This window comes from Stomoxys calcitrans, chromosome 4 (genome assembly GCF_963082655.1).
Source record: "Stomoxys calcitrans chromosome 4, idStoCalc2.1, whole genome shotgun sequence".
Classification (NCBI taxonomy): Eukaryota; Metazoa; Arthropoda; class Insecta; order Diptera; family Muscidae; genus Stomoxys; species Stomoxys calcitrans.
Genome location: NC_081555.1, coordinates 25620133 through 25633615, shown reverse-complemented (window position 1 = coordinate 25633615; position 13483 = coordinate 25620133). Strand labels below are relative to the sequence as shown.

At 32.4% G+C, this 13483-nt stretch overlaps 1 protein-coding gene across 2 annotated transcripts in view; it reads left to right on the top strand.

Moving 5' to 3' along the window:
- Positions 1-13483, top strand: part of LOC106090521 (open rectifier potassium channel protein 1) — a 61600-nt gene that overhangs the window by 36152 nt on the left and 11965 nt on the right. For both annotated transcript variants that reach the window (XM_059366698.1, XM_059366699.1), the window contains exons 3-5: positions 9210-9511; positions 9742-9993; positions 10094-10197. In XM_059366698.1, coding sequence (XP_059222681.1) covers positions 9210-9511; positions 9742-9993; positions 10094-10197 — 658 coding nt within the window. The remainder of the gene's footprint in view (positions 1-9209; positions 9512-9741; positions 9994-10093; positions 10198-13483) is intronic.

The following is a 13483-nucleotide window of genomic DNA, read 5'->3' as shown; positions in this document are numbered from 1 at the left end:
ACCTTATTCAGCCAGGCTAAATTTCAGTTTTCCCAAAGAAAACCTTATTCAGCCAGCCTGAATTTTAGTTTTCCCAAAGAAAACCTTATTCAGTCAGGCTGAATTTCAGTTTTCCCAAAGAAAACCTTATTCAGCCAGGCTGAATTTCAGTTTTCCGAAAGAAAACCCTATTCAGCCAGGCTGAATTTCAGTTTTCCGAAAGAAAACCTTATTCAGCCAGGCTGAATTTCAGTTTTCCCAAAGAAAACCTTATTCAGCCAGGCTGAATTTCAGTTTTCCCAAAGAAAACCTTATTCAGCTAGGCTGAATTTCAGTTTTCCCAAAGAAAACCTTATTCAGCCAGGCTGAATTTCAGTTTTCCCAAAGAAAACCTTATTCAGCCAGGCTGAATTTCAGTTTTCCCAAAGAAAACCTTATTCAGCCAGGCTGAATTTCAGTTTTCTCAAAGAAAACCTTATTCAGCCAGGCTGAATTTCAGTTTTCCCAGAGTAAACCTTATTCAGCCAAGCTGAATTTCAGTTTTCCCATAGAAAAACTTATTCAGCCATGCTGAATTTCAGTTTTCCCAGAGTAAACCTTATTCAGCCAGGCTGAATTTCAGTTTTCCTATAGAAAATATTTTTTACTTATATTTTTGACTTTGAAGCACATTCTTATTCATCCTATTTCTCTCAAGGTAAACCCATGCTAATTTTAAATGCGCTCATCTACTGCAAATTCCAAATCCCCAGAAAATTGCTAACTTGCTGTATTAATTAGATCATTTTTTATGGTATTTGTATTGACAATTAACACATTGTTTATGGCTAATAAAAAATCAATAAAATCGTGCCAATCAAACTCCACACCGATTACAATCACCATAAAATTTAATATGAAATCTTAAAAAAAAAATTAAACACACAGCTCCCTCAGCAGCAAAGTTACGCACGATTGCCAAGCAGAATGTAGCAGAGTGTCTCGTATACAAACAGCAGAAATCAAATCAAATTATATTGGCAAAATTATCGTTATTGATTTCACAAATTCGATATCGAATCGTTATCGAGAACTTGTGCCACCAGGTTCATAAAATGCTGTTATGAGCTTTTCTTGTTATGGCGCTAAATATTTGAATATGTGGGTGAAAAAGTAACACTTGAGGTGTAAGTTTCTTTTTGGAATGCTGTAATAAGTTTTGTTTTTAATTTGTTCAGACTTAATTAATGACATTATAAAGATTTATATCAGACTTATTTTTAGTTTAACAACAAACAATTTAATTGAAATCATATGATGAGAGTTAGAAAGCGAGAGCAAGAGACAGAGAGAGAGCGAGAGAGAGAATAAGGAAACTTATGTATTAAAATTGAATAGAAAGTTGCAATGAAATCAAGTGATAGAAATTAAGGTTACGATGCCACAGAGTTTATCATTTCCGCCTATGACTTGAACGTCTGGATTCTAAGCTTAGCCAGAACATCAGAAAAAAATTGTCAGCGGCGGCAGGGCCACAGTATTGGCCTAGGGTGCGTATGAGTGTCATTGGTCATGAGGGCATGGGTGCGTATGAGTGTTTTAAGATTCAACTATCATCAAACATACGCCACATGTGTTAAGGGTAACACTAAATAAAGTCCTCAAGTCCTTATTTCAAAACAAGTATTTCAGAAATAGTTGGTTATACCATTTACCCTATATCGATTTTTACTGAGTTCCAGGGTTGCCAACTATTTTTCAAAAATTATGATTATGATTAATCTTTAAACATCATTTACCTTCATTGTCAAATATACTCGTACATGCAAGCATACACTGAATTTGATAAAAATTACTTCCGCTTTATGTTGTGTTCTAAATTAATCAACAAAAAAGACATGCCGCCAAAATAGTAATTAAAACTATTTAATACACATTTAAAAATACACACTCCCTCGCACATCAGAGATAATGAAAAAATCTGTGATTTCCAAAATCTTCTCTCTTTCGTCATAAAACTATACAGAAACGTTGCAATCTAAGGCTATGAACGATTTTGACAATTTTCATAACAAGAAAATAGTCGCAGGCGATTTATGTTCACGAACAAAAAAAAAGGCAAGAAAATAAAAGTCAACAATTTTTCATAATTTACTTAAATTTAATAAAATTCATCATCGCCAGCCATCCTCATCTTCATCATCATAATTTAGCGCAAATGGTTTTTTGGACATGAACAAAATCTGTCCCCCCATTTATTCATTCATGCAGTTGTTCTTCAGTGGATGGCGGTTACTTTTTTCTTTTTCTCTCTTTTTTGAACTCTGACGTAGCTTTAAATGATTTCCCCTACCCTCAACGTGTTTGTTTGTTTTTTTCTGTGCTGTATATCTCAGCTATTGATTCACACTTTTTATGCTTATCAAGCATGAAAACGTTGTAAAGATTTAAATTAAATGGCCAAACATTCATTCAGTGCGATGTGAGTCTCACGCCGACGGTGGTTGTGATGGCATGCCTGATGCCACTGTGTGTGTAAAGGTCGATCCAGCTGGCTATTGCAAAGTCTAGGTAATCCGGAAATACAGTAAATGAGTGCTCCTATAGAGTAGCAACCATGTAACAACACCCGTAGTCATCATATTTTAACGCGAATCAGGCTTTGTTTTATTGCTTACTGGATATGTGTGAGAAAGAAAGATACGAGGATAGATTGAGAAGTGAAAAGAAATATTTTCTTTTTTCAAAATTGTGTAGAAATATGGTTAAAATATTCATCAAATAGGTATATTTTTAAAGTTTTTTATTCTTTAAAGGAATGAGAGTGAACTGAAATGGTTATTTAACAATTGGAGTTTAGATATTACAAGTTTCCAAAATATTGAAAAAATAGTACATTATAGCACAGTACTTTTCCTTCATACGCCTTCAAAATTTCAGTTATTGATTTCAATATAACAGTTTTTTAACTGTTATACATTGTATAACAGTTTGTTTAAGTGTTATATAAGTCTTTAAGACAAATGAAAAAAATAATTATAAAATCTTTATAAATATACTAACTTTTTCACACAGCATAAAAGGTTTTTAACTATTATACGTTGTATAACAGTTTGCATCAGTGATATATATGACATTGGAAAAATAGAAAATATATAAATGCAACCCTTTTTCTCATAATATACCAAATTTTCGCTAGTTATAACAGTTTACCATTTATGGGGCACATATATTCCTATATAACAGTTTGTTATATATTTAACAAACTGGAATATATGTGAAATGAAAGGTATGAAAGATATAAGGAATTTAAAAAAATCATACTTAACAAGTCTCTCCAATGGAATTAATTAAAATCAATTCAATATAATAGTATTTTAACTATTATACTAAGTATAACAGTTTGCTTATCTCCAGTTTTTTCAAAATTGTATTGGAAAATATTGCAATTGTTTTTAAACAGTTATTTTTTTTAATTTTTTTTTGACTTATTAATTTGAGTAACCTGGAGTGATTGTATAACAGTTAGAGTTTAAATATTACAAGTTTCCAAAAAAAAATTTTGAACAAGTTCTACATTATAGCACATTTACTTTTCAATTACACGCCATCCAAATTGCAGTTAACTGATTCAGTTTAACAGTTTTTTTAACTGTTATACGTTTTATAGCAGCTTGATTAAGTGTTATATAAGAGTTTAAAAGAAATAGAAAATAAAAATTATCAACTCTCTCTAAATATACAAATTTTTTCACTCAACATAATATTTTATAACTGTTATACGGTTGCCTAAGTGTTATGTAAGACTTTGGATAAAATAGAAAAAAATATATAAATACAACCCTTTTTCTCATAAATACTAAACTTTTGCTAGTTATAACAGTTTAGTATTCACAGGGCACATATATGCCTTTATAACAGTTTGATTAATTGTTATAAGGGACTTTTAAGAAATAAAAAAAAATAATTAACAACCCTCTCAAATGGTTCTAATAAAATTATTCAATGTAATAGTATTTTAATTGTTATACTTTGTTTTTAACTGTACGTTCACATTAACCCAAAATCGTTAAGGCCACGGTTTTGTGCAATAGTTAGATTGTGTACATCAAATTATAACATATTAAAAATTCATAACACATTACATTTTTCCACGGTAATAACCGAATTTTATATTAATTGATACAATATAATTGTTTTTTTAACTGTTATACTTTTTATAACAGTTTTCTTTAGTCGATTTTACATACTTAGCAACTCTTTTTCTGACGACTAAAATCATAATTTCAATTAAATAATTCAATATACTAGATTTTTAATTGTTATCCATTTTATAACAGTTTGCTTAAATGTTTTAGAAGACTTTAAAACCTTTTTCTACATTCATAACCAATATTTATATTAATTGATGTAAAATAATAAGTTTTTTAACTGTTATACTTTTTATAACAGTTTGCTTAAGTGGATTAAACATACCTAACAACTCTTTTTCTGACGACTAAAATTAAATTTCAATTAAATGATTCAATATACTTGATTTTTAACTGTTATACATTTTATAACAGTTTGTTTAAAAGACTTTGAAAAATGAAAAATCTATAATGAGCAACTCCTTTTCTTAAATTGTACTAAATTTTGGTTTTTACATGGCAGTTTAATATATAAAGCACGCATTTTTGTGGATTGCTCTATTAAAATAGTAACAAGATATCCATTAAGGAAGATCTCTGGACAGAATCACTGTAATGATTCGTGTGTTGCCGATTTTCACCAAACAATAATTTTATAGCTTTTATTTATCTTTATATTAACTCAAATCAATTTTGAGGCTTTTGTACACAGTTAGAGTGTATACAAAGGGTACAAGTTTATAACTTATTTTTTTAAAATCATCAATATTTAAATATAATATATATAATTTAATTCAATATAATAGTTTTTAACTGTTATACGTTTCAAACAATTTGCTTTAATGTTACATAAGAGAGAATGAAATGGTGTTTTTTCTGATGGTTTAAATCAAATTTTCAATTGAATAGCTTAATACACAAGTTTTTTTTTAACTGTTATACATTGTATAACAGTTTACTTATTTCTCATAATGTACAAAATGTTGATGATATATGACAGTTTAGCATTTATAGGGCATATATATAAAGCTCAACTTTCGTGACGCACTTTTTAAATGTCCTAACAGCAATTCCCTAAGGGAAACTTCAGGCCGTTATCACTGTAACACCTGATTTTTTGCACACGTTTGTCAAATAGCTATTTTACAATTTTTTTCCACTTTAACTTTAATTATCTTAAGCTGTTTTATAACAGTTACAATGTGCACAACAAATGCAATTTTATAACACTTTGAAAAAGTACAAGTTGATAGCACATTCATTTTTCCTATATACGTGAACAAATTTTCAATTAGTTGATTCAATGTAATAGTTTATTTTTTAACTGTTATAAACTTTATAACAGTTTGCATAAGTGATATGTAAAGACTTTAAAAGTAATAGGAAAAGCAAAAAAAAAAACTATATGGAGATTGCAATAAAATTTACAATAAATTGTTTCAATTTAATAGTTTATTCAACTGTTATAAATTTTATAACAGTTTGCATTAGTGTTATGCATGACTTCCAAAGAAATATAATAAACATGTGTCCCATCTAGCGGTTAAGTAATTGTTTTCGAAAGTCACTCTACTCTTTCATAGAAACCTTTAAATACATTCCAGTACTAAGTGCAATTTTCTTTGCTATTTCCTTGAGCCCACCAACAAGGTTTGGACGATTAAAATCATTAAATCTCAGATGATATTTTTTTTTTTTGAATTTCAATGTCAATGATTTTGTCGCCACACATATCACATGCAGTGGTGTTTCCCCCACGCCCCATCAAAACATGTTTCCTGCCGTGTTAATGCTCTTAACTCGTTTACCGCTTTGAGCTCAAAAGCGATGAACCTTTTAAATGATCTAAAAAATCGCTTTACATGATTTTGGCGGAAGGCATTCCATCATTTGGGTATTTTCTTTTTGTATCTGATCGAGCACAAGTGATAAGAATCGATTGTGTTGCACTAATTGTTGTACAGCGCCGTAAATTTAGGTGTGTTTTGGTTACAAATTATTTTATTTTAATCAAGTGTAGTAAACATGTGATTTGCAATGATGGTTTTGCTTTTATTGGATTTCAGCTGAACGGAAATAATTGCCACTATATAGTGTCAGTGATAGTTTTTTCTGAGACTTCATTCACAAAAATTCAATTCATTTCCATAGCCGTTAATTTAGTTTTTTTTTTGTTTTCAAGTGATTGACATTGATATTGAAATTGTTTTTTTGGTTTTCGCTAAACATTTACAAACTAATTTTAGTCAGAACTTTTGAAAAATAGCCATGTAATAAACTGGTTACAGAAAGTAATTTTTTTTAGAAATTTTTTGGCATATTTTATTTTTTTATAAAAAAAAAATTATTTTTGTAGAATATTTGGGCAAAATTTAAATTTTTTTAGAAAACAAAGTCATCCTTTGAATATTTATTTTCGACACTCTACTCCCAAATTTTAGCCCCATATAGCTATGATCGGTATGTCCGATTTAGGGACGTTTTGTGGAGTGGGGTGGTCCTCCGTATCGTGCTCTTTTTCAAATATCATTTATTTAGACCCCATATTGCGATTGGGTTTAGGGGCCCAAACACTTGGCCCCAAAATTGGATATCAAATTTTCTAATCACAAATACCTTTCATTTGAGACAATAGTCAGCAAATATGTCCGGTTTGGGCATCAACATCGTAATCTACTCTCTTTGAGCCCCAAAACAACCCCCTATTTGGGGGTTGTTTTGGGGGTGGGATGTCCGTTAGACAGTTGGTCTCGAATTTTGATATCAGAATTGTGCTCTGATGTCCGGTTTGGGGGGAGGAAAAGTTTTTTTGAGGGGTGGGGCGTCCACAGAGTGACTTAGCCCTGAAAATACATATCAGATTCGTGTTCTACTCTAAAATACCTTTTATTTGACCCCCATATTGCAGTGGTCAGCAAATACGTCCTATTTGGGTATTTTTTGGGGATGGGTTGGCCCTATAGCTACTTTTTCCCGCCCCCATATTACTATGGTCGGTAAATGGTGTTGAAGGGGCGGCCCCCCAAACACTTGGTCCTACATTTGGATACCAAATTCGTTTTCTAATCTCAAATACCTTTTATTTGAGCCCCATATTGCCATAATCGATAAATATGTTCGATTTCCAAATACTTGGTCCAACAATTAGATATCGGTTACGTTTTCTACCCTTAAATATCTTTCATTTAAGTTCCATGTTGTCATTATTGGTCTATCATCTCACGGTAGCGTGTTACATTACGTTACATTACGATTCGCATTATCTTTGAAGAAGTACGGTCCAATGATGCCACCAGCCCATAAACCGCACCAAATTGTGACTTTTTCTGGATGTACTGGTATCTCTTGCAATGCTGATCTGCACTCCAAATTCTGCTTATTTACGTATTCATTGAACCAAATATGAACTTCGTCGATGAAATGGAAGAAGCGCGCGATGAACTTTCTTAACAGAGCTCGCATTTTGATAATAAAATTCAATAATTTGTAAGCCTTGTTCGTTTGTAAAACGATTCATGGTTAAATTATAGACCAAATTTAAGTTGTTTGACAGTGAAACAAAACACGAAACCAGTTTTGCCAAAAAGCTAATAGCTAAAAAATCACTCTTTATAAAACTCAGTGTGTTTGTTTGTCTGTTTGTTTCTTCCAAATGGATTCGTAAACAGCTGAACCGTTTTCTTGAAATTTTCACAGATTGTGTAGAATGGTGTGAAAGGAATAATAGGTAATACAATTTTGTGATATCGATATTAAAAATTGGGTCCAGGTGCCTAGGAGACCGCCCCGGCCCTAAAACTCCCTCAAATAGGCATATTGGACGATAATGACAATGTAGGACTCAAATCTTAGATTTTAGAGAGCAGGTACCTAGAGGACCGCCCCGGCTCTAAAACCCCCTCAAATAGTCATTTTGGACGATAATGACAATGTAGGACTCAAATCTAAGATTTTAGAGAGTATATTACGAATATGATCTGGAAGGAGCAATAAACTATAGAATTTGTTGATATCGTAAGGGGACGGACCCTCCCACTTATTCCACAAGCACAATCCAAAAATAAAAGTTGACCAATGGAGACAATATGGGACACAAATGAAAGGTATTTGGGAGTAAAGTACTAATTTGATAATATATATTGGGTCCAGGTACCTAGGGGCCGCCTCGACCCAAAAATCCCCTCAAATAGGCATATTGGACGAAAATGACAATATTGGACTCAAATGAAAGGTATTAGGGAGTAGATTAAGAATATGGTTTAGAAAAAGCAATAAGCTATAAAATTTGTTGTTATCGAAAGAGGACGGACCCTCCCCTTACCCCAAAAGCACCACCCAAAAATAAAAGTGGACCGATGGGAACAACATGAGACCCAAATAAAAGGTATTCGAGAGTAGAGTACAAATTTGATAATATAGGGTTGCCCAAAAAGTAATTGCGGATTTTTTAAAAGAAATCAAATATACTTTTTTTACACTTTTTTTCTAAAGCACGCTAAAAGTAACAGCTGATAACTGACAGAAGAAAGAATGCAATTACAGAGTCACAAGCTGTGAAAAAAATTTGTCAACGCCGACTATATGAAAAATCAGCAATTACTTTTTGGGCAACCCAATAGATATTGGGGCCAGGTACATCGGGGCCGCCCCGACCCAAAAACCCCCTCAAATAGGCATATTGCACGATCTTGACAAAATGAGACTCCAAAACTCCTCCCCAAATGGGAAAATTTTGCCAATCATGACTATATGGAGTAAAAAATAAAGGGTATGGTATTTGAGAGTTGGTAAACAAATTTTTCTGGGGAGATACAAATGGTATTAAAAACAACATGTTTTTCGTGTGGTGTTAATGAAGGCGCAGCGGTGCGGGCCGGTTTCAGTTTTCTTTTTTTATTTTCATTTCATTTTTTACACAATTTTCTACCAAAAAAATTTTTTTGACAAATTTTATTAAAACTTTATTTAAAAAAAGTTTATAAACTACACCTATACAAATACATTAAGAAAAAACATTTTGTTTTTGCTCAAAAAATGTCTATAGGCTTAAAATTTTTTTTCAAAAAAAATTTGTTTTATTTTTGTAATTTTAATTTTATTCTTTTATTTTTATCTTTGCAGAATATATTCTAGAAAATTTGGATGATAAAAATGTTACAGTTCAAAATGAAGTCTTGGAACGCATTTCGGATTATTGCGGCAAACCGGTTACCGATTATCGCAGCGATGAATATGAAATACCCTATACGTGGACTTTTTATCATTCGTTTTTCTTTGCCTTCACTGTGTGTTCTACAGTGGGTTATGGCAATATATCACCCACCACCACACTGGGCCGTATGATAATGATAGTGTACTCGGTAATCGGTATACCCATAAATGGTATCCTATTTGCGGGATTGGGAGAATATTTTGGCAAAACGGTAAGGCAAAAAAAAAAATTCAAGTAAAAAGTAAACTTTATTTAATTTTAATATTCTTTTATTTAATTTTTTGTGTTATATTTTTTTATATAATTTTTAATTTATTTTTTTATTTTTTTTATTTAAATTTTTTATTTTATTTTTTTTATTATTTTTATTTATTTTATTTTTTTTTTTTTGTATTATTTTTTTGTTTTATTTATTTATTTATTTTTGTTTTTACTTTACAGTTTCAATCGATTTATGCACGTTACAAAAAGTACAAAATGAGCCGTGATGTTCATTATGTGCCACCGCAATTGGGTTTAATTACCACAGTTGTGATAGCTTTGGTACCGGGCATAACGCTGTTTCTGCTCATACCATCTTGGGTGTTCTCCTACTTTGAAGATTGGCCATATTCATTGGCATTTTATTATTCCTATGTGACCACAACCACCATTGGATTTGGTGATTATGTGCCCACATTTCAGCCACAACAGGTAATTGTGGAGAAACATTTTTTTTAATGGGGAGGGGGATTTTTTCACAAAATATGTTCAACTAATATGATTTATTTTGTTTTACTTTCCTATTTTTTAGCCCAGAGAATTTGGCGGCTGGTTTGTGGTTTATCAGATATTCATTATTGTCTGGTTCATATTCTCCTTGGGTTATTTGTTGATGATAATGACTTTCATTACAAGGTGAGTGATATCAACTTAAAACATTTTGGGACAAAAAACAATATGGTCATGACTATAACAATTGTTGAACAGTTTAAAATGTGGCTGTTATATACTTTGATTTAATGTTTACACTTGTAGAATTCTTAAAGTATATTTTTATAATGGTAATTCTATCATCACATTGCAATTATAATTTATCAGCCTGGTATAAACTAATGATTATATGACCAAGGGTAAAATATCTGTTTATGATAACAAGCATCTATCTCATCTTCAATGACTACAAACACTTAATAAAAAACTTGCACTTATCTTTTAGGCTCATTAAACTTATACCCTGATACTCGTATAGCACAACCTTTAATCGATTATTTAGTTTCATAATCTTATATTCCACTGCACATTATTACTAAATCACAAATAATATTTTCTAATTTTGACAAAATTTTCTATGAAAATAAAATTTTGAAAAAAATTTCTATAAAATAAGATTTACCAAAATTTTCTACAAAAATAAAATCTTGATAAAATTTTCTACAAAAAAAAAATCTTGACAAAATTTTAAATAAAAATAAAATTTTGACGTTTTATATAAGAATGAGATCTTGACAAATTTTCTATAGAAATAAAATTTTCTTGGAAATAAAAAGTTTGCAAAAATTTTCTATAGAAATACAGTTGAGCAAAATCTATTGGGTTGCCCAAAAAGTAATTGCGGATTTTTTAAAAGAAAGTAAATGCATTTTTAATAAAACTTAGAATGAACTTTAATCAAATATATAATTGCCATTTTGTTCGATAACCTTTTGCCATCTTCCTGGCAAATTTAGTATTCCACGCTCATAGAACTTCTGGCCTTTATCTGCAAAAAACTGAACCAAGTGCGATTTTATAGCCTCACCATTGCCGAAAGTTTTACCATTTTTACCATTTAAGGAGTTCTGCAAAGATCGAAATAAATGGTAGTCTGATGGAGCAAGGTCAGGGCTATATGGTGGATGCATCAAAAGTTCCCAGCCAAGCTCACTCAGTTTTTGGCGAGTGACCAAAGATGTGTGCGGTCTAGCGTTGTCCTGGTGGAATATGACACCTTTACGATTGACCAATTCTGGTCGCTTCTCCTTGATGGCTGTATTCAATTTGTCCAATTGTTGACAGTAAACATCCGAATTAATCGCTTGCTTCCTTGGAAGCAGCTCAAAATATACCACACCCTGCCAATCCCACCAAACAGGCAGCATAACCTTCTTTTGGTGGATAACAGCCTTTGAAGTGGTTTGAGCTGGTTCACCATACTTGGACCATGATCGTTTTCGACTAACGTTGTTGTAAACAATCCATTTTTCATCTCCAGTTATGATTCGTTTTAAAAACGGATCGAATTCATTGCGTTTAAGGTGCATATCACAAGCGTTGATTCGGTTTGTTAAATGAATTTCTTTCAATACATGTGGTACCCATATTAAAATTGACGCCAAACAAACAAATGTAAACAAAATTTCGCGCGCTTTTTTTCTAAAGCAAGCTAAAAGTAACAGCTGATAACTAACAGAGGAAAGAATGCAATTACAGAGTCACAAGCCGTTGAAAAAATTTTTCAACGCCGACTATATTACTACTATATTACCGACAATTACCCAATATAATATTGGGTTGCCCAAAAAGTAATTGCGGCGTTGACAAATTTTTTCAACGGCTTGTGACTCTGTAATTGCATTCTTTCTTCTGTCAGTTATCAGCTGTTACTTTTAGCTTGCTTTAGAAAAAAAGTGTAAAAAAAGTATATTTGATTAAAGTTCATTCTAAGTTTTATTAAAAATGCATTTACTTTCATTTAAAAAATCCGCAATTACTTTTTGGGCAACCCAATATAAAACTCAAAGTGTGTTTGTTTGTTCCGAATATACTCGAAAACGGCTGAATCGATTTTTTGAAATTTTCGCGGATTGTGTAGGACACAAGAAATTTCAAGAAAGAATAATAGGATATACAATTTTTTTGATATCGGACAGGGGCGGACCCTCCCCTTACCTCTAAATCACCACCCAAAAATAAAAGTAGACCGATCGGGACAGTATGTCACTCAAATGAAAGGTAATCGAGAGTAGAGTACTAACTTAATATTAAAAATTGGGCCCAGATACCTAGGGGGCCACCCCGACCCCAAAATCCCCTCAAACAGGCATATTGCACGACAATGACAATATAGGACTCAAATAAAAGATATTAGTGAGTAGATTACGAATGTGGTCTGAAAGGAGCAATAGGTTTAAAGAATTTGTTGATATCGTAAGGGGGCGGACCCTCCCCCTTATCCCAAAAGCACCGCCCATAAATAAAAGTGGGCCGATCGGGAGTTGAGCATTAATTTGATAATAAATAATGACACCAGACACCAAGGGGGCCGCCCCGACCCAAAACCCCCTCAAATATGCATTTTAGACGATTATGACAGTATAAAACGCCAATGAAAGGTTTTAGGGAGTAGATATCGAATATGGTCTGGAAGGAGCAATAGGCTATAGAATATGTTGATATCATAAGGAGGTGAACCCTCCGCCTAACCCGAAAAGTACCATCCAAAAGCACCACACAAATAAAAGTGTACCGATCGGGCAATATGGGACTCAAATGTATGGTATTAGGGAGTAGATTAGGAATATAATCTACTCCCTAATATCATTCAAGTGCCATCCAAAGGCACCACACAAATAAAAGTGTGCCGATCGGGGCAATATGGGACTCAAATGAATGTTATTAGGGAGTAGATTAGGAATATGGTCTGGAAGGAGAAAAATACTCAGCTAAGCAAATTGCAAATTTTACACATGAATATTCCACAGGGGCAAACTTCTCAGATATCATTGAGTGCAGTCCGATTTAGGTTAGGTTGAGTTAGGCACGAAAACGGCTGAAACGATTGTCTTGAAATTTTCACAGATTGTATAGGATGATCTGGAAGGAATAATAGGATATATAATTTTTTTTTTATATCGGAAAGGGGCGGGCCATCCCCCTTACCCTAAAGACCACCACCCAAAAATAAAAGTGGACCGATTGTCACTCAAATAAAAGGTATTCGCGAGTAGAGTATTAATTTGATAATAAACAAAGGGATACAGGTACCTAAGGAGCCGCTCGACCCAAAACCACCTCAAATAGGCATATTGGACGATAATGACAATATAGGACTCAAATCAATGTTATAAGGGGGGTAGGTTACGAATATGGTCCGGAAGGAGCAATAAGCTATATTACATCCAAATCCAAAACCCCTGCCCAAATGGGAATTTTTGGCAATCAT